Genomic DNA, 23,499 nt, shown 5'->3' with positions numbered 1-23,499 from the left:
TTGATAGAAAGTTTTGTAGCTTTATACCTAACCATTAATGAGACTCAATGGTAGGTTTTTTTTTCAATAACACTTTTTATTGGTAATGACAATCTAACTGGTGAATCACTTTAAAGAAAAACCAGGAAAATGTACTGGACGGCGTCATTGGTTCTTGTAAAAACCGAACCTACTACGATTTATAAAAGAGACATACCATTACAAGCGAAGTAACCAAACGACTGCACCTACACAATCTGTTAGTGGATATATAACACAGGTGCGTGTAGGCACGCGAGGCATTTCTTGTTCTAGTCATAGACGCATGTGTGCGCGGGAAAACAAAATTGACCCGGCAGCAATCGAGAGGCAAATTCAGAAGAAAATAGGACTCTCTTAACATGACATTTTAGGGCAGATTGGGTCTCTAATTACCATCAAGCTGGACACATTAAGGAACGAAATCAGTGAATAATTCAGAAAAAAACAACAAATTTCCAAAATTGTGGAGATGAAGTCAAGTGCTTATTCAGCCAAATACAAAGGAAATGACAAGCAGTCCAACATTAATACAACAGTTATCACAAATCTCCAGGAAGTCCAAACAAGCATAGTTGGTTGTCGAGAAAAAAATATTCTTAATTTTGTGTTTGCCACATACATTATTGTATATCTAAAACATTCAACACCTATATAGCTATCTATCATTATTTATCATGTCTTTGTAATTATACCCGTATAAAAATTATGTAAAGAAAAAAAAAGAAAAAAGTATTGGGTAGCGTCAGTGGCTATTATAGGATTTGAACCTACAAGGATTTGTGTGACAGACAAATTTTGAAACCATTCAAGACGAAGTAACCACACGACTGAGCCAATACAGCTTAGCTTAGGTGTATAACAATTATATATACCTAGGCTTCCTGTCATAGCTATGTTTAGAATTCTATATATAGAACTATTCCTGTCTTCTCATTGGTTGCCTTTATAGAGTGTATACATGTCCCTAGTTAAATATAATACAAGATTAAATGGATGTTTATATAATTTATAACTTATAGAACGCCGATAACTGCCCAGTGTTTTTAATCATGTTAATAATAGTATACCAATGTAAATGATAATAATACAAACTGTAACAGATTATATGAGTTATCGATCGCTTAGGTTCACTGATCAATGTGATGGTGATACATGAGGGGGTGGGGAGGGGGCAAGTGACCATTTTGCACAAAAAAAAAAAAAAAAGTATAAGTCCGACCAGAATGACCTGTCGTGTTGACTTTTAAAACATTGGTTACAGACGAGTCTATAGATATATATATATATATATATATATATATAGTCATTTAGGGGAAATACGTTGTTTTTGTGAACATAAAAGTCTAATTATATTGTAAGTATCTGTAACTAACACTATACAGTACCATAGTCACCAAACCACCCTTGTTTTGTTGAATCATGTTTATACCTAATTTATGAATTTGAAAGTATTTTTTTCTTCTTTTTTTTTATCATTTGAGTGTCATAAATTTTATTGATAACAAGAAATATCTTTAAAAAAGATAAACGGCATGGTTTTAATGCTGGTGGTTATAATATAAAACTGCTCGTAAAATAAATGAAAGAACTAATGTGTTTCAGCACAGATAACAAAATTGTATCAGTTTGAATCATTTTTGGTGATAATAAGACTGCATTTGAATCAGGAATATAATTTTATTTAAATGTGTCATTTGAAAAGATACATCCATTTGTTCAGCTTGCATTCAATCTGAACTTTGTTTCGTTTTTAACTATATACTGTATCTGCATTTTGCATTGACCGCTACATTGACCAATCACATACTTCATCTTGACCAGTAACGCCACCTGTCGCGTCATATCCGGGGCCAAAATAATATTATATGGCTATGCCGAAAAAAGTATGATACTGTCATTTACAGGAATAATGAAATATTGAAATATATATTTTGATCAGCAGAATAACAAAGCCTATTATTTCTGAGATAAAAATCTATGAAACCCATCAAGACCTTTCCGTCTCGATCAGATAAGTCGTTAGCAAAAACAATCAACTACTTTTTATAATTCGGCTGTACCTATTCTGTAAAATTGGTCCAAGGAATCAGAACTTTCAATAATTATTAAATGAAAACAGAAGTGATAAAATCAGAGACATATATACATATGTCTGATAAAATCAGAGACCTGTTTTTATTACATACACGTCTCTGATAGAATGTAGCAGTAGATGCTACAGTGCATTTCTGGAACCCTTACCTTCATTTATTTTACAACAATTGCAAAACAGGTTATAATAAATTACATTAATCACGCTTGCTGACCCGGATGGAAGGGTGCGAGAGGCACTGTGGGTGGAAACCGGAGAACCTGGAGTAAACCCACGTGGTCGGGCAGGTGACCCATACCTTTTCACGTTCGATCTGGGAATCAAATCATAGCCGTCTAGATGAAAAGCAAACGTACATGTGTTACCACTGTGCCACCCGGCCACCCGGTGTATTTTTACATACAAACCCAGCATGGATAATTGTGTGATCCCTACAATGTACATACAGGGATTGGAAAGTGTCTGTATCTTCTAAACTATCCAATAGGATAAAGAACACAAACACAAAAATTGTATTTCCCAGCGACATAGGCACTGACTAACTGATGAATTTATTGTCAAATAACAATACATGTATTACAAAATAACATATTGCACACACACAACTCCTACCCTAACCTAACCTATACTGTATTATAATACACCATATGAAAATTACCCTTAAAAGTTTAAAATTTACGTGTGATCTGGTATACCTGTGTCGCCTGAATGACACGTATACGCTATACCTTGCCCGATTTGCACGTGCAAATACCAGTAACGCCACCTATTGGCGTACCTCATACCGAAGAGAAAATAATTACATCCTAATTCCTACCGTCAACCGGTTGAAATTATATGTATCTTTTAGTAACGACGTAACCAGATGACATCGAGTTAACTACACTACCTTATTGTGAACCACTTTTCTGAAGTTTTGTTAAGAAGTTATTAAAATCATGCATCAGAATTAATATGGTTTATTTTTAGCAAGTTGGTTCCAAAAGTACTCATCCGATTTTTTTTCATTATTGAATTAATTAAAAGCTGAATATATTTACGTTGCTAGCTCAAGCTTAATAGCAAACAATTTTGAAAAAACAACAACAACTTAATTTAACATCAAATAGCAGACTTCTGATAAAATATATATCCAATTTTTCCTATGTCTGCTGGTGACCCTAGTTGTCGATGGGCCGTAAAACATAAACAAACAAACAAACAAACAAACTGCTGGTATACTAGGGGTGATATAGTGGTAGTCAAGCCCTCACGGCTCAATGCACAAATACAAACATCATTTCATCATTAGCAGTGAAATACTTATATTACGAGTTGAAAACTTTAACTCTCACGACTGGTCATTTCTATCGAACGTTCATGAACTGGTTTTAAATCGGTGATGGATTGAGCATACACATGGCACAATATCGTATTGGCGGAATATGGATAATCTCTTGGATTGCAGTATGTTTATTTTAACCTTTTTTTGCATGATTTATAAAACGTTATGTAGACTGTGTATATATTTATACAGTTGTATACAACTGTAGTTGTATTATATATATTACTCAATACATAACGTTAGATTACATTTTCTTTTCAAATTCATAATTTATTATATGTCAGCTATCCTGTGAAAAAGGAATAGATTTTACCTCACTACGACCAGAGACGCGTATACGTGATATACACGTCTCTGCTACCACTAAAAAATAATCGAATATAAATTTCGGGAATAAAATATCATACTGAAGGGATTCGAACCTCCATCACTGTTCTTGCAATTAATGTTTTAATTCTGATTAAATATATTTGTGGTTGTCATACAGTTAATAATTCAATACGTAATTAATTTGACCAAAATGCTGGACGGCGTCAGTGGTTAGTAGGTTCACACCTACGTTGTGGGTTTCTAAGGAGTCTTGGTAAAGATTCATTCAGATAGATCGAAGTAACCACACGACCAAGCCAACACAACTTCCGTTTTGGACATATTGAAATATAAACCTCGTACCGTCACGTGACAGGAAGTGACTATAGGCTAGGTAGCCTAGAAATTTGATGTTTTACAAGATAAAATGCACATATAAACAAAGTTATCTACGTCTCTGATGATTCCTCAGCCAAGTCTATAGGTCATATTTACATACAGTATAATACTAATAAACAGGAAACGACTAAACAGGGGATTTTCCCTTGGACGATACTCAGTCCATTGCTCATTGCTATTTATAGCTCGCAGTACACAAGCCTTGTAGTGGGCGGAGTCTGCAGACGGATATTACATGTATCTAAGGTTATAATTCTTTATTTGCGCTAGCGGAAGTGGTGTTGGCTCAGCCGTGTGGTTACTTCGTTTGAATTTAATCAAAATTTGTGCAACCTACAAAACCGTGGGGAGTAATCCTCATACTGACCACTGGCGCTATCCAACCATTTTACTTTTACCGCCAACTAGGATTATTGTAATAGTCATTGTGACGGATCGCTGGGCGAATATTAGTTTATTTACACATGCATGTACGTGTTTTCATCGAATGGGTTCGATGCATATGGCTATCAGAAGAATTTTTTTTTCTCTTTAAATATTTCACATTTTTTTTCAAACATTTTTGTTATTTCTATTAAATACTTTAACCTATCCAAAATATGGATATTGTTTCCAGCTATTTCCTCGCCATATTTGATTGATAAAGACATATATGTAATACAAATATGTGTGCGATCCACATGCGTGTGCATCAGGAGAGTATTTATTGAAAAAAAAACATCCCCTACTCCTTCTAAATCAAATTGACATATAACAGGAGTAGGGTCAATTAATAGTTTCCCTATAAATATACGAACCAGCTGCAGACGCATGTGCCTGATGATCTAGGCATATGATACTCCTACCTATTTGAATTGCTGACAGTTACATAGATTTACTAAGGACTTAAAATATATTCTTAGGAAAACTTGTAATTTTTTTTTTTTATTATTTTGTAATTTATAACATTTTTACTTGACCAGTATTTGAATATGCCTGCGAGTTTTGGGATGGATGTACTCTGCATGAATCAGAATTACTTGAAAAGGCCCAAAGGGAAGCACTACGTATCATTACCGGTCTTCCATCATATGTGAATATCACTGCAGTTATATCTTTAAACAGGTTTAGAAAGAAGGAAAAAGGAGAAACTACAACTGCTATCTAAAATGTAAAATAGTAGCGCTCCCAATTTTCTTATAATGACCTAGCTCTGAATTGCCACCTACGTGTAGTGATCCACATCCATTAAGAAACAGAAATCATAGTTTATAGTTTCAAATTATAGACAAAACAGTAATCGATCTTCCTATTTACCATCAACTCTACTTTCCTGGAACGGTTTAAACCTGGAAACAAGATCTCCAGCTCTGTCTATTTTTAAAACCGCTAGTTCACATTCAGTAAATCACCAAAACCTTCCTTCTACAGTTTTGGGAAAAGAAAATTAAATATTTTGCATAATAAGTTGAGGTACAAATGTAGTTCATTAAACCAGAGACTTATAAATTAGTATCTCTGATTAAACTATGATCTTTTTAGAGTAAATCTAACTTAAATTTCTGATTATTTATCGTAACCATTATAAAACAAAGATGTACCCTTTTCTCAAATTTACAAAATTGAAATCTGGAGGATGTCATCGATTTAAACTTACTGCTCCAAGAAATGAAAATTTGCCGGTAGATGTAAACACAAACATTTTTAGAAGTGTGCAAGATTATATAAAATCCAGCCAAAGGTTTCGGTAATATGAAATAATATACATCGTTTTCATTCTCTCTCTCTCTCTCTCTCTCTCTCTCTCTCTCTCTCTCTCTCTCTCTCTCTCTCTCTCTCTCTCTCTCTCTCTCTCTCTCCTTTTTTCTCCTTTTGTTTGTTTGTTTTTATTGCTGTTGAATCATTTGCATCAAATGGTATCCATTGTTATTACATTATGCTATTTCTCAATTTATATATTATGTATTGTGTAGAGGCCCTAGGAATGTAGTAATAAAGTGTGCCTAATCCTTTGTTGCTTTTGAATTAATAAATAAGATATGCTTAAATCATATGTTATAAAAATATCAGTATAGACATTATTTTGTCTGTCTAAAATGTCTATGGTAGTGTAAGAGAAAAACATCGGACATCTCTTCAAATGATCCTCGTAGTGCACATTCAGGTTTTTTTTATTAATGATGTATTTTATTAATTTTTTTCAAAGTGACATTTCAGTTTCCTACGATTTATGACAATATAACAACATAATCTTGCAACACTATAGTTTCAAAAGGATGGAGAATATTTTCTGGATCAGATCCGGATCTCAGCACCCGTCATCCGAATATTTCTTACTCTTAAAAACAAGATGTCTGCGCCCATGAGAGAAAATGCCGGTTGATATTGGTATCATCTCATGTGATCTTACATAAGTTCTTCCGAGATGTTTATTTGTCCAGGCTGTCTGAAACTTACAATAAATAAACACGTCAGAGTAATCTGGAAAATAGCATCGTTTAACCATCCCAGACGGTAAGAACTTTGCACATTTTCATTATATGACATTGAAAATCTGAAAATACAAGGATTGGTTGGGGGCATCGTCTTTTCTTATGCGCATGTGTAAATCTTAATGTTATGATAGAATGTCTTCACATTTTTTTTTCAAATTCCTATATGCACATTTAAAAGAGTTAAAAGGGAAATGTTTGGTTTTACTTTCATTGAAATTTCAGATGATTGCAAGTACACTGAATCATTCTTTTCCAGAAATGTAAACGTAACCAGACATGGGAACAGATTCTTTTCATCTTCCTCAGCGTCTTATGCAAAAGCTGGTGTAAGTATAAATGTACATTCCTACATGTATATATCTTAGGGCAGCATGTCAAACATCTTACGTAAACGTCATTGTGACTAGATTATAAGATAATGGACATTCTTTAATAGATCTCTGCCTAGATTTGAGATCATTTGAATTAAATCTCCAATAACGCATTGTTCCCATCTCCAATAACGCATTGTTCCCAAAATATATCATCGAAGTCAACATGTTTTTTAAATACATTAGCATGGATATCAAATTATTAATGTCAGGGCTTAGCGCTTATTCTGATAGCCTTTTGGGGCCGTTAATGGGCCCCGTTCCCAATTGAAATTATTTCATATTTAAGCCAACTTCCCAAAATTTGCAGTTTACTGCTGAAAAAACCTTTCCCAATTCACCAATTTTCTTCCCAAAATGACACAAAAAGGCCCCATCCCAAATCAGTGAGAAAAGGCTCTGAATGTCAAACTAATCTTGGAATTTACAAATTTAATTTGAATTATATCTGAGAAGTAATTTTTTATTTTTGGAATCATATGATTCACTAATGGTATTGTACCGTAGAATATCAAGTTACATATATATTGGGCACATGAATCAAGGTCTGGATAGATTTCATTTAATTCCCTTCTTGATTTCCACAATTTTTACTCCAATTAACATCACATAGTAGGAAAGAACAGAAGAAAATTATATTATTCACATATGTACCTTTTTTGTAAACTCCATTAGACAGATGTTAATAAAATCGGTATATATATTGAAATCGTTTTTCTACAATCTGTTACAAATTTTGTATTTTAAAATTAATTTTCAGGACGAAATTGATCTTGCTAAATTTTCTCCGGCAAATATACGAAACTTCAGCATTATAGCTCATGTTGACCATGGAAAAAGTACATTGGCAGACAGACTTCTTGAAATAACAGGTAATCATTTCTGAGTGATTGGCACTATTGATACTAATAAGAATGTTAAAAAGGGATGGCATTGAACTTTAAGTTATACAGTTATGTTAAAAATGTTGTTAAAGAAAACCTACCACAAACTTAAATATACAACTATAAGCCTTGCACCTACATACATGTACATGATAAAGTAAGTGGAATGTAGGAAAACCCCTCCACTCCACTGTAACTTATAGATTCATACACTGTACATCACTACACCACTAAACATACAAGTGAATGTAATAAGTTGTAGATGAATTTATTAAAAAATAAAAAATATCTTAAAGCATTAAAAGTATACAAATGTACATACAATGTGATCAACATCCTGAATTTTTTATCTGTATTTCTCTGAAAGTTTGTTATAAAGCAGAAATCCAAATTACATATTGTACAATGCTCCTCTTAAGTGGTAAAAAAATGTCTGTTCCATGGAACTTCTTAACTTAAGAATATTAATTTTGAGCAACCCTTCCTGTTCCAGGTACTATACCTAAGAATGCTGGAAACCAGCAGGTTCTGGACACACTACAAGTGGAGAAGGAGCGTGGCATCACGGTCAAGGCTCAGACTGCTTCGCTGTTCCACGTCTACAAAGGCCAGACCTACCTTCTAAATCTTATTGACACACCAGTATGTAAATGTAGGATCAGTGTCATTTTTACATATATAATGAGAGTAGGCAGGACAAATACTCTGTGTTTAAAAAGAAATGGCAGGACGGTCCATTATTTGATAGATCATTGGTGAATCACATTCCATCCTTTAACCTTATTTCGTACAATTTGTGAAGATATTGACATGTTTTCTGATCCATGTTTTACAAACATGCATCAACAAACAAATACACATTTGTAATATACGATATAGAACTTTGTAATGCTGTTAAAGTTTTGTTTCTGTGTTCACGACAAAGAAATATTCCACTGTTTAGTCTTATAGTTTGTGTACAGAATGTAATAAACTAGTACATGAGGACATTATAGCCTTTACATATTGTATTTCATACTGATCTCTACTTTTACTTTGTATGTATTTATTCTATGACAAATTCTATGTTAATTATGTTTCTTTCAGGGTCATGTTGATTTCAACTATGAGGTGTCAAGGTCACTTGAAACCTGCCAGGGTGTTGTACTATTGGTGGATGCTAACCAGGCAAGTGACACCAGGCTACATATTATACCTCAGACTTTACCTGACAGTATTGTAGTAAATGCAGTGTAGTAAAGCTTACGGGATGTTATACAATTTTTATTAGATGTTACAATATGTACATATAATTACATATACATATTATAACGTCTAAATGTGATTTCTGAATATCTAAATTGGTTTTCTTTCTGGATGAGGTCAGGAAAATAACTATGAAGAACAATATTACAAAGCATCAGTTGATATGAGTATCTCTAAAAAATTATGTTCAAAATCCATGTGAGTCAAACCTGCAGTTATGTGTCACCATCTTTAGAATATTACATAAAAGAAATAATGTCAGAGACAGTATGTTAGGTTAAATGCCAATGAATGCTAGTGTTAACCCCAATCCTAATCAATCACAGAATTGGACTTCTGACGGTTTTTAGATCGCCAGGACGATACCCTTGGCATCGGCTGTAGACAACTTACTTAAGTTTTTATAAAACAGTGTTGTTTCAATACTAATGAGGATATATACCATGTATGTTTCTTATGTCAAGACCTTTCTGTTGGTATTACATTGGCGGACCTGCTGACCTTGACTGTGACATTTGACCAACTTTAAAAAAAAATCCTTATCCTTGGGCACAATATCTTAAGAGTACAAGATATGTCTTTGATATTTGACAAGTATATTCCTTGTGACAAGACCTTTCCATTGGTACTACATTTTCAGACCTTGTGGCCTTTACCATGACCTTTGACCTACTTTTGAAAAGCTTATTCTGAATATCAACCCACTTGGCAAGCTTGGTTGTCTTCTGACAAATCTTGTTTTATTGCTGAAAGTGAACTTTATCAGTGTCTAGACTAACATAGATAAATTGAAAGCTTACAAAACATGCACTGTGACCAGCAACATTTGTTTTCCTTTAATTACAGGGAGTTCAAGCCCAGACCATGGCTAATTTCTTTCTGGCTTTTGAACGAAATTTAACTGTGATACCGTGCCTTAATAAGATAGATCTCTACAATGCCAAACCTGAAATGGTTCTGGAACAGCTGAACAATGTGTTTGACATAGACCCTGATGATGTGCAGAAGGTATGCTTAAACTATACTTTGTGTATATTAACTCTCTGTCGTCAGAAATATTAAGGCAAGGGATTTCCAGCTAGGAAATGACTGGTTGCCAACATATTTTTCAACAATAGGTAGGTGTTGTTTTAGGAAACAATAGGGAGTCCTTGACCTTGGATTACTGGAGGCCCCAGAGTTGGCTAATGATGGTAAAATATGACGACAGTCCTACCTACAGTGACTTTCACGGATCATATTTTCGTGTGTCCTATCATTTCGCAGATCAGAATTTTTGTGACCATGTCAATAGCCTGCGGAAATATCCTCACAAAAATAAGTGGCTACACAGTATATGGAAAATTGGTTAAATGAGATAATTAATATGACTATTACTTATACTTGACTTAGCAGTCAAAGTTAGTCTAACTAAATAGAAAATACACACTCAAGGCTTTTTCATTCTCCAAAATATGATTAAGAAATTAAATCATGCAAAAAATGTATATATATATATATAGCATATAAGAAAAAGAAATCTGTCCTTGCGAAGGTGAATGTATAAGAAATAACAAAAAAACAAGACTTTGCTGCAAGGCCTTTCTGCCCTCTCATATATATATATACAAATTTAGAATCATTTCCTTTCTTGATCGGAAGACAAGGTGGAAATCTTTAGCTTTTCTATTTTAACTTTTTTAATGTCAAAGATGTTTTCTATAATTCAAAAATGAATAAAGAATAAATATACACCACTTTTGGAATCATGAAAGTTAAATTATACCCTTTATCTTTAAGATAGATAGGCTACATGTGTCGAGACTCCGGAGTCACCCCTACTTAATTCTGTTTCCTAGATAGATACATGTGTCGAGACTCCAGAGTCACCCCTACTTAATTCTGTTTCCTAGATAGATACATGTGTCGAGACTCCGGAGTCACCCCTACTTAATTCTGTTTCCTAGATAGATACATGTGTCAAGACTCCGGAGTCACCACTACTTAATTCTGTTTCCTAGATAGATACATGTGTCGAGGCCTCGGAGTCACCCCTACTTAATTCTGTTTCCTAGATAGATACATGTGTCGAGACTCCGGAGTGACCCCTACTTAATTCTGTTTTCTGATTATTGTGTCTATTGTGATGTTGTATTTTGTTTCAGATATCTGCCAAGGTTGGCACTGGTGTAGAAGATTTGTTAACAACTATTATAGAAAAGATTCCACCGTAAGTCACAAATCCAGAATATTGTATAGGTACTCAGTTTTATTTCAGATTGGGATGTCACTTATTTTGGTACATAGGAAAACCACCACTGTGAAACGTTAATTGAATACAATGATTTCTATATAATTTATGAGTGTTAGGAATCATAATTACATTCCATTTTTTTTTTCGTATGCATTATTCAATTGATTAGTTCAAGTTGAAATGACAGATTTCGGACATTGTTGTATTTGAATATTTTTAGCTTGCTTGGACAAAGTCCAGGGGAGCTATTGCTAGATAAGGTTTTATAAAACAGTTGTTCAATACTAATGAGGATACAGCTTCCATTGGTACTACATTTGCAGATTTGATGGTGACCTTTGTCGTACTCTAAAAAAACTTGAACCTTGAACACAGTATGTTTAAACCATATGACAAGGGGCTTTTATGTTTGACGCGTCTGTTAAGGAATGAAATTTATTTTTTCAACATTTAAGAGGTCAGAACAACATTAGCTTCTGGATATATTCCATGTATTCCTCATGAATGTTGAAAAAATAAATTTCATTCCTGATACATTTGTATTTTCACTATGATTATTTTCTATTTTATCTGTTAAAGCATCAAATAATAAAAAAAACATTTTTTCATCTTTTTACCTGGGAGTGACACCAGAAAGAAAACAAACGTTTTTGCGGGAAAGTGTCAGACAGTTCTTGGAACTGTCTTAGCAAATGTCATAACAACAACAAAAACAAAATGTAGTTCCATCTACGATACTTATTCTGTGAGATTTTTGGGAATAATTTTTATGTTTTGAACATTAAGGATACCATAACAAAATTGTATTTATGTAAATATAACATGGATCGTGTTTATTTAAAAGAACATGAGATTAAACAAAAATCCGACAGTGGAGGGTACTACCGGCGGTAACGCAGTCCCTAGCATTACTTCACACTGTGATGAGGCCATGTTATTATGGAAAATGAATACAATATTGCCAATGCTTTCAAGCATACTGAATGTAAATATTTCCTTGTGAAAAGGCTTTCCATTGGTAATACATTTGTGGACCTATTGACCTTGACAGTGACCTTTGACCTACTTAAAAAAAAAAAAAAAAAATCCAAACTTTCAACCTGCTTGGTGAGCTATGTTGTCTTCTGACAATTCTTGTTAACCTTGAAACAACCATCTTTCTCTCTGATTGATGGATTCAGTTAAACCTTGTGACATGTTTGGTATGGTGTGTCATACTATCTACTTAATTTAGATTTTGGTGTAATTTATATTTAGCCCACAGGGAGACAGAAACAAGCCCCTTAAGTGTTTGGTATTTGACTCACAGTATGATCAGTACAGAGGAGCTGTGGGAAATGTATTAGTCATAGATGGCAGTGTAAAGAAAGGTGAGTGGAAATCTAGGAACACAGTGTTGGATGGCAGTGTAAAGAAAGGTGAGAGGAAATCTAGGAACACAGTGTTGGATGGCAGTGTAAAGAAAGGTGAGTGGAAAACTAGGAACACAGTGTGGATGGCAGTGTAAAGAAAGGTGAGTGGAAATCTAGGAACACAGTGTTGGATGGCAGTGTAAAGAAAGGTGAGAGGAAAACTAGGAACACAGTGTGGATGGCAGTGTAAAGAAAGGTGAGTGGAAATCTAGGAACACAGTGTTGGATGGCAGTGTAAAGAAAGGTAAGAGGAAAACTAGGAACACAGTGTTTGATGGCAGTGTAAAGAAAGGTAAGAGGAAAACTAGGAACACAGTGTTGGATGGCAGTGTAAAGAAAGGTGAGAGGAAAACTAGGAACACAGTGTTGGATGGCAGTGTAAAGAAAGGTGAGGGGAAAACTAGGAACATAGTGTTGGATGGCAGTGTAAAGAAAGGTAAGAGGAAAACTAGGAACACAGTGTTGGATAGCAGTGTAAAGAAAGATGAGAGGAAAACTAGGAACACAGTGTTGGATAGCAGTGTAAAGAAAGGTGAGGGGAAAACCAGGAACATAGTGTTGGATGGCAGTGTAAAGAAAGGTAAGAGGAAAACTAGGAACACAGTGTTGGATGGCAGTGTAAAGAAAGGTAAGAGGAAAACTAGGAACACAGTGTTGGATAGCAGTGTAAAGAAAGGTGAGTGGAAAACTAGGAACACAGTGTTGGATAGCAGTGTAAAGAAAAGTAAGAGGAAAACTAGGAACACAGTGTTGGATAGCAGTGTAAAGAAAAGTAAGAGGAAAACTAGGAACACAGTGTTGGATAGCAGTGTAAAGAAAGATGAGAGGAAAACTAGGAACACAGTGTTGGATAGCAGTGTAAAGAAAAGTAAGAGGAAAACTAGGAACACAGTGTTGGATGGTAGTGTAAAGAAAGGTAAGAGGAAAACTAGGAACACAGTGTTGGATAGCAGTGTAAAGAAAAGTAAGAGGAAAACTAGGAACACAGTGTTTGATGGCAGTGTAAAGAAAGGTGAGGGGAAAACTAGGAACACAGTGTTGGATGGCAGTGTAAAGAAAGGTAAGAGGAAAACTAGGAACACAGTGATGGATGGCAGTGTAAAGAAAGGTGAGAGGAAAACTAGGAACACAGTGTTGGATGGCAGTGTAAAGATAGGTGAGAGGAAAACTAGGAACATAGTGTTGGATGGCAGTGTAAAGAAAGGTAAGAGGAAAACTAGGAACACAGTGTTGGATGGCAGTGTAAAGAAAGGTGAGGGGAAAACTAGGAACACAGTGTTTGATGGCAGTGTAAAGAAAGGTGAGAGGAAAACTAGGAACTCAGTGTTGGATGGCAGTGTAAAGAAGGTAGAAAAGATTATTGAAGAATATATTACCTAGGTATTAGTACAGCTTGGTTGGCAGCATAAAGAAAGGTAAATTACAGAACCCATCTTGTATTCTTTCCACAAACTAGTATCTCTAGACAGTCAGTTACATCTATAATAGCATGTCAGTTGTTGGTCTACACAGAAATGTTCTCGAAATTTTAAGAGAAATAAACAAATAAACTCCACTTCAAAAATTAATTTGGAAAAAATGTTATCGTAAAATTTCAGTTGCTAAGTTTTTTATTCTTATATTTTTGTGTGTGTGTTTTTGCACTAAAGCATTCCGCTAAATTATGATTGTGCAATCATTGTTGGTGTGCTATACTAAGCCGTCAAAAGTTTCATCTTCTGATTTCAGGTGATAAAATCATGTCATTATTTTCAAAAAAGTCCTATGAAGTTCAGGGAACTGGCATCCTGCAGCCTAATGAGAAATTGGTCAATGTCCTGTAAGTAGTTTAAATGCTTTTTCATCATAATAAATAATGACAGTTAGGATTTCACTCATGTTTTGTAAATCCTTCACCTTCCGTAAGTGGACGTGGAACTGAAATTACCGTAAAAACTATGCTCGGTTATCAATTAAGCTAAAATATTGTCGTGTCATCTTTATATATGTAATGTTATCTTTTTTTTAGCCCACCATCATCAGATGGTGGGCTATTCAAATCGCCCTGCGTTCGTGGTCTGTGGTCCGGCCGTCCCTCCGTCCCTCCGTCCGTCCATCCGTAAACAATTCTTGTTATCGCTATTTCTCAGAATGTACTGAAGAGATCTGTCTCAAATTTCATATGTAGGTTCCCCTCGGTGCCTAGTTATGCATATTCTATTTTGAGACCTTTCGGAAAACAACATGGCCGACAGGCAGCCATCTTGGATTTTGACAATTGAAGTTTGTTATCGCTATTTCTCAGAAAGTGCTGAAGGGATCTTTCTCAAATTTCATATGTAGGTTCCCCTTGGTGCCTAGTTATGCATATCGCATTTTGAGACCAATCGGAAAACAACATGGCCGACAAGCAGCCATCTTGGATTTTGACAATTGAAGTTTGTTATCGCTATTTCTCAGAATGCACTGACAAGGTCTTTCTCAAATTTCATATGTAGGTTCCCCTTGGTGGCTAGTTATGCATAAAGCATTTTGAGACCTATCGGAAAACAACATGGCCGACAGGCAGCCATCTTGGATTTTGACAATTGAAGTTTGTTATCGCATTTCTCAGAAAGTAATAAAGTGATCTTTCTCAAATTTCATATGTAGGTTCCCCTCAGTGCCTAGTTATGCATATTCTATTTTGAGACCTTTCAGAAAACAACATGGCCGACAGGCAGCCATCTTGGATTTTGACAATTGAAGTTTGTTATCGCTATTTTTCAGAAAGGACTGAAGGGATCTTTCTCAAACTTTTTTGTAAGTTCCCCTTGGTCTGTAGTTCTGCATATTGCATCTTGGGACCAATAGGAAAACAACATGGCCGACAGCCAGCCATCTTGGATTTTGACAATTGAATTTTGTTATTGCTATTTATCAGAAATGGCTGAAGGGATCTTTCTGAAATTTCATTTGTAGGTTGCCCTCTATGCCTAGTTATGCATATTGGATTTTGAGACCAGTCAGAAAACAACCTGGCCGACAGGCAGCCATCTTGTATTTTGACAATTGAAGTTTGTTATCGCTATTTTACAGAAGGTACTGAAGGGATCTATCTCAAATTTCATATGTAGGTTCCCCTTGGTCCCTGGTGTTGCATTTTGGGACCAATCGGAAAACAACATGGCCGACAGACAGCCATTATTGCTAAACCTTGAATTTTATATATAGGTTCCCCTTGTTTGAAAAGTACTAGAGGGCTGTTTCTGAATTTACACAGATTAGTAACACTTAGAGGAAGGGAAAAGTAGAGAAAAGATCAATCTGACATGGAACCTATAAAGATCATTCAATGGTGGGCGCCAAGATCCCTCTGGGATCTCTTGTTACTGTTCAATGTGGATACAAACTCAATCTGATGATTTGTTTTAATTTACATAATTAATTCTTGTAAGTATATTTCATTGATGATTGTCAGCATTTATCCATAGTTCTGATTAATAGTGAGAATTTCCTGTAGATTCAGCAGAACCCTCCAACCTGTCATGTTATACTGACAAACAATGAACAAGTCACCCCACTCCCAAACATCCAATTTCGAATATTCTAACACTTCATTATGAAAAAGTACTTTTAACGAGTTTGTAGTGACCGTTCCTGGTGAAATGGTTAACTGGTGTGTAAGTACCTGTACTCATTGTAAATCCGTCCTTACAGATATGCTGGACAAGTAGGCTACATACACGCTAACATAAAGAAGATCTCAGACTTCCAAGTAGGAGATACTTTCTGTCACCAGAAATCTCCAGTGGAACCATTGCCAGGGTTTAAACCTGCTGTATCAATGGTAAAAAAAACTCACACATACATTGTCTAATGTAGTACAAAGATCAGGAGGCCATTCAAACATTTGATAATTTAAGTGCAATTTTTCATGTGTTAAGGTCAGAAAAGAATTTTTCACCTTTTTTGCTGCATTTAGAATTTTCCCTGAGCATTTGGGAGATGTTTACTTGAGGAAGTAGTCAAAGTTTTACTAAATCTTAAAATTTACACAATTCTTTGGCAGTAATGACCACAAATGGTCCAAGTGTATTTGTTTTTTGCTTGTCTCATATTGTTGAAGTATTTTCCTTGTCATTATGATTTTGATTTTCAGGTGTTTGCTGGAATCTTCCCATCAGACCAATCAAAGCTGCCAGTGTTGAAGGCAGCCATTACCAAACTTACCCTCAATGATAGTAGTGTGTCTGTTAATATAGAAAACAGGTCAGTACATCTTTCTGATATACACTTACCTTTCACTTAGATGTCTGGGGTTTTATTCCCAATCTATAGGTCACCTGCCCGACCTCATGCATGTGGGTTTTCAATGGTATTCGATTTTCTGTCATCACAGTAAGACCCCTCCCATGCTTCCATATAGGCCAGCAAGCATAATTAATGCAAGATACTATCTTTTTTTTCAATCGTTATTACATAAACTTCACATACATCATAACTAATGTGAAATTTGCCTGATCTTATTTACATCCTTACACTCATGAGTAAATAATGGTAAACTCTTAATCCTATTAGATTTTTTGAGAGATATTGGCCGTGGTTACTTCTGATAAGTAGTCATGGTGATAGATGTCATGGCAAAAACACAATTGCCTTTTAAATTCATACTGATTTAAAAAATTCATTTGGTCAGTTTAGATATGTAATTAACATTTTGACATGATAAACAAATCTTTTTTCCAATTTAGTATGTGTTTATTATTCAAAAGGAAGTAACTGAAATTTGTTCCTTTACACACCGATTGTGTATTCCAGTGCCGCTATTGGACAGGGCTGGAGACTAGGATTTCTTGGAATGCTTCACATGGATGTATTCTGTCAAAGACTGGAGCAAGAGTTTGGTGCATCAGTTGTCATCACGGCTCCTAATGTACATTACAAAGGTATGTCTTTATACCTCTTATATATATATTATAGGGCTCTCATTGATACCTCAAATTTATTGTGATACTTTCGACACTACAGGCACTTTCTTTATTTTTTGTTTGCATCTTGAAAATTGTTATTCTACAGCATGTGGATAATTGATAGCATATTGTATTATTTATGTAATTATATTAACACAATCTATAACTTTCACTGGTGTTATAGTTCTGTGTTTTATACTTTTATGAGAACCAAGGAGTTGATCAACAGCATCTCTAAGTGAAAAGTTTAGAAATCTTGCATCAAAGCTGAACGAGCCAACGTGCAACCTCTGACTCAAGATAGGGATTGACTTATTACAAGATGAATACGTTATTAGACAGGTGTTTGTGGTATTTAATTTATAATATATATTTCAATTTTTATTCTGTTGTTATTTAGTTCGGATAAAAGGAAAAAAGAACATTAAGAGTTATGGAGATGAGGTTGTGGATGTGCTGAACCCCTGTAAGGTAAATCAGTGTAATCTTTGTATAAAGGTAAATAACATATCTGGGATTACAGACCGAAAAAGAGGTGATTAATACATGAATAGGTTTTTTCTTTTCTAACATATTTTGTAAAGTTTTCTGAAAATAAACAGTTTAATAGTTATTAGGGCCATTTATCAAAGATACCGGTACATGTTCTCTATAATAATCACCGTCTGTCTGTTCGTCCGTCCAAAAGTTTTGTACCTCGCTGATAACTTAAGTTTTATTTATCGATTTTTATGAAATTTGGTCAAAATGTTAAGTTCATATAAAATTACAGCAAGGTAAAAAATCAAGGTCAAAGGTCGAGGTCGTTAGGTCCTAAGGTCTGAATTAAACAAGGAATAACTGGCCAAAGGTCAATGTTACTGGGTCAACGGTTGAGGTCATTTTGGTCCTGAGGTCAATAACAAAGTGGATCTCTGACTATGACAGTCACTCTTAGTGGGGCAAGTAATTACTAAGTAAATCTGCCACATGATGGGGCTGTTTAGCCTGTCAGTGTTCTAGTTTCTATCATTGATGAGAATCTTGAAAATAAGTCTAAACAGCAACATAAATGGTATTAACTAGTACATAAGATACTAAAATAATTTTCTTTTGAATTTGTTTTTACAGCTACCAGACTTAAGCATCATAGAGGAATTCATGGAACCTATGATCACAGCTACCATTATCATTCCTGACCAATACCTCATCACTGTACTCTCACTCTGCCACGTAAGTTGACAGTTTCCTTAAAATACAATAAAAATGTCCTGGTGACCTCAAAAATAGCAAACATGGACAATGACATGCTTCAATTTTTCATTTGCCTATCTGTTTGAAATTTTTGTTTTCATTTTGAAAAAGCTAGTCTAGATATAGTAAAAGTTTTGATACCTTATAAAGATTTATTTGAGCTAGATGGCCAACAGATCTAGAGCTTGTACCATGGTCCTGAATCCATTATCTATATCTGTCATCATTTTTTTTCTTGTAAAATTAAATATAGAGCAACATTAGTGATATAGATGTTGTAAAGCTTTTTCTTTGTTGTTACAGGCAAGACGTGGTGAACCTCAGGAACAGACTTATATAGATCAACACAGAATGGTGATAAGGTGTATATTCCCACTTAACGAGGTGCTCGTCGACTTCTTTGATGAACTGAAATCTATCACCTCTGGCTATGCAAGGTAGTCATTTGATCTTTCAGAAAGGATTTAATATGATTTTGATTAAAACATTGCAAACATAAATACTTATGTATACATATTACTAATTTATGTTTTGTACTGAACATAATTTCAGTATGAACATTGTACATGTATTTTTTGTCAAAAGTAATGCTAGATAAAACAGCAGATTAGTCCCCTACTGATGAAACCAGGGGAACTATAGGTTTCCTCCCCATCCATTTGTCTATCGTCCGACTGTAAGTCCTTCCACTCAGATTTTCGCACTTTTCTCAACCATGTTTCAAGTATATTTGTGAAAGTTGGCATGTAACTTCATTATGAGTAGCTACAGATCAAGTTAGAGTTTCAGGGGAATTGGGTCAAAGTCAAGGTCACTATTTTTGTTTATTTATTTTTTTTTTTTGGGGGGGTGGGGGCGGGGGGGGAGGCATAAGGGACAAAAACAATATATGTAAATACTTAAATATTTCAAGCCCATACAGAGTTAAACAGGTGTTAGCTGTCAACATATCCACAAGCTTCAAGGTATATTTGTGAAAGTTGGCATGTAACATCATTATGAGTAGCTACAGATCAAGTTAGAGTTTCAGGGGAATTGGGTCAAAGTCAAGGTCACTATTTTTGTTTATTTTTTTTTTTTGGGGGTGGGGGGGGAGGCATAAGGGACAAAAACAATATATGTAAATACTTAAATATTTCAAGCCCATACAGAGTTAAACAGGTGTTAGCTGTCAACATATCCACAAGCTTCAAGGTATATTTGTGAAAGTTGGCATGTAACATCATTATGAGTAGCTACAGATCAAGTTAGAGTTTCAGGGGAATTGGGTCAAAGTCAAGGTCACTATTTTTGTTTATTTTTTTTTTTTGGGGGGGGGGGGGGAGGAGGCATAAGGGACAAAAACAATATATGTAAATACTTAAATATTTCAAGCCCATACAGAGTTAAACAGGTGTTAGCTGTCAACATATCCACAAGTTAACTATTTACATGCTTGTATGGTACAAAGTTGACATCACAGCTAAATGATACAGCTGTGAGACTATATGAAGATATGACCGAAATGATGCATTGCCTTAAGGGAATTTGTTTCAACTTAATATCCTTATTAAAATTTTACCTTTGAACTTTGTTTGGTGAAACTTAAATCTTTAAAATAGACTTTGTTAATAGATACGTGTGTATATATGATATCATATGTAGGTGTAAACATACTACTCCTAAGTGCATACACACAAGGTCAGTAAAGGTCACAGTCATTAGGTCATGGTATATGACTGGTAACACACTTGCTTTTCACCTATGCGACTTGGGTTTGATGTCCTAATCGGACATGAAAAGGTTCTATGGGTCCCCTGCCCTACCATGTGGTTTTTCTTCGGGTACCCCGGTTTCCTCCCACAATAAGACCACTCACGCCCTTCAATCCAGACCAACATGCATGATTAATATCAGTTGATATAACTTGTTTTGCAGTTGTTGTAAAATAAATAAAGTTTTCATTTACATAATCTTGAGTATATCAGTTCATTGGGGCCTGTAGCTCTGTTTGAATTATTAAATAATCAATGCTATCAAAGCAAAATGGCAGAAGATAACTGTATGGATACTTTGTTTCAGTTTTGATTATGAGGATAACGGCTATCGACAATCTGAACTTGTTAAACTCGAATTTCTCATCAACAAACTTCCAGTTGAAGAGATGACAATGATCTGTCACATTAGTAAGTCTAAAATGCGAGGAAAGGAGGTTTGTGCTCGATTGAAGGAACTCATCCCTCGCCAGATGACCTACGTGACAATACAGGCAATCATTGGGAGTACCATCATTGCAAGGGAAGACATCAAACCTATCAAGAAAGATGTTCTTGCTAAATGTGTAAGTTTTGATGATTGCTTGTTTTCCTAATTGTCGATCATTTTATATGAATATCTCTTAATAGAAATATAACTGGTTTAGAAAGGTAACTGGTTAATATGTAAATGGTCTGTATAGACAGGTAACTGGTTAATATGTAAATGGTCTGTATAGACAGGTAACTGGTTAATATGTAAATGGTCTGTATAGACAGGTAACTGGTTAATATGTAAATGGTCTGTATAGATAGGTAACTGGTTAATATGTAAATGGTCTGTATAGATAGGTAAAGGATAAATATATAGGTGGTCTGTATAGACAGGTAACTGGTTAATATGTAGGTGGTCTGTATAGACAGGTAAAGGATAAATATGTAGGTGGTCTGTATAGACAGGTAACTGGTTAATATGTAAATGGTCTGTATAGATTAAATATGTAGGTGGTCTGTATAGACAGGTATCTGGTTAATATGTAAATGGTCTGTATAGATAGGTAAAGGATAAATATATAGGTGGTCTGTATAGACAGGTAACTGGTTAATATGTAAATGGTCTGTATAGAAAGGTAACTGGTTAATATGTAGGTGGTCTGTATAGACAGGTAAAGGATAAATATGTAGGTGGTCTGTATAGACAGGTAACTGGTTAATATGTAAATGGTCTGTATAGATTAAATATGTAAATGATCTGTATAGACAGGTAACTGGTTAATATGTAAATGGTCTGTATAGATAGGTAAAGGATAAATATGTAGGTGGTCTGTATAGATAGGTAAAGGATAAATATGTAGGTGGTCTGTATAGACAGGTAACTGGTTAATATGTAAATTGTCTATATAGATTAAATATGTAGATGGTCTGTATATAGACAGGTAACTGGTTAATATGTAAATGGTCTGTATAGATAGGTAACTGGTTAATATGTAAATGGTCTGTATAGATTAAATATGTAGGTGGTCTGTATATAGACAGGTAACTGGTTAATATGTAAATGGTCTGTATAGACAGGTAAAGGATAAATATGTAGGTGGTCTGTATAGATTAAATATGTAGGTGGTCTGTATAGACAGGTAACTGGTTAATATGTAAATGGTCTGTATAGACAGGTAAAGGATAAATATGTAGGTGGTCTGTATAGACAGGTAACTGGTTAATATGTAAATGGTCTGTATAGACAGGTAAACGATAAATATGTAGGTGGTCTGTATAGACAGGTAAAGGATAAATATGTAGGTGGTCTGTATAGACAGGTAACTGGTTAATATGTAAATTGTCTGTATAGAAAGGTAACTGGTTAATATGTAAATGGTCTGTATAGACAAGTAAAGGATAAATATGTAGGTGGTCTGTATAGACAGGTGGTCTGTATAAACAGGTAGTTATGTAGGGAGATTGTATAGACAGGTAGTTATGTAGACAGGTGGTCTGCATGAACGGGTTATGAAGACAGGTGGTCTGTATAAACAGGTTATGAAGACAGATGGTCTGTATGGACAGGTTTAGACATTAACCAAGTTTCCTTTGTCCTGAATGCAACACCAGAAAACCCAGGCCATGTAGACCAACAGACTGTTTAGCTGTAAAACAACTACAATACTAAAAGTCAGTGACAACACATGCCTTTTAAACTAAGCTACAAAGGCTACCCTTTGCTTCAGTTTTGTTAACATTAATTTCTCTGATTCCTTGCAGTATGGAGGTGATGTGACGAGGAAAAATAAGCTGCTAAACAAGCAGGCAGATTATCTGAAAAAGCTTAGACAGGTGGGAACAGTAAAAATACCAAAGGATACGTTCATCAATGTGTTAAGGAAAAAGTAATAGCTCTACAAAATAATTAAAGACTAGCAGTGAGAAATCATGAGTGATTGTAAAAAGTGTGCAAGATTAATTCTAAGACTGTGTGCTCACTGTATTTTACTTGAAGCAGGGATGGTACCGACTGGACTTTACATCATACTCAATGTCCTAACTTCTCTGTTGATGCTATACAATGTATCAGCATCATTACTGTGAGCTCATATAGTTACAGTATCAGACTGCTACAGGGAAGTTTTTTACACGTCATTCAATGATAATCTTCTACATGTATTTATTTATAATAAAATTACTTTTGTTGACAATTCACATTTCAGTTATCTTGTTTTTCTTGGTTAGTGAGGGTTGAATTTGCGGGAATAAGAAACACATGGGTGATCGAAGATTGGTTATGTTCCTATTCCGTTGATGGGAAAACACAGGAAAACTTGACGAGAGGAGTGTCATAGATGAGTA

The 23,499-nt window shown here is 34.9% G+C and overlaps 1 protein-coding gene across 1 annotated transcript; it reads left to right on the top strand.

Moving 5' to 3' along the window:
• The first annotated feature begins 6,426 nt into the window (after positions 1-6,426).
• LOC117329408 (translation factor Guf1, mitochondrial-like) lies at positions 6,427-23,354 on the top strand. Its single transcript, XM_033887351.1, has 17 exons — positions 6,427-6,638; positions 6,876-6,945; positions 7,751-7,862; positions 8,368-8,516; positions 8,961-9,041; positions 9,966-10,127; positions 11,264-11,328; positions 12,610-12,722; positions 14,493-14,583; positions 16,443-16,572; positions 16,885-16,994; positions 17,544-17,671; positions 18,096-18,166; positions 18,806-18,907; positions 19,232-19,365; positions 20,990-21,248; positions 22,918-23,354. The coding sequence occupies exons 1-17, from the start codon at positions 6,550-6,552 to the stop codon at positions 23,044-23,046; spliced, it is 1,995 nt and encodes a 664-aa protein (XP_033743242.1). The 5' UTR covers positions 6,427-6,549; the 3' UTR covers positions 23,047-23,354.
• The last annotated feature ends 145 nt before the right edge of the window (positions 23,355-23,499 follow it).

This window comes from Pecten maximus, chromosome 6 (genome assembly GCF_902652985.1).
Source record: "Pecten maximus chromosome 6, xPecMax1.1, whole genome shotgun sequence".
In the NCBI taxonomy this organism is placed as follows: Eukaryota; Metazoa; Mollusca; class Bivalvia; order Pectinida; family Pectinidae; genus Pecten; species Pecten maximus.
Note: the sequence above shows the minus strand (reverse complement) of the source record. Positions and strands in the feature narration are given on the sequence as shown.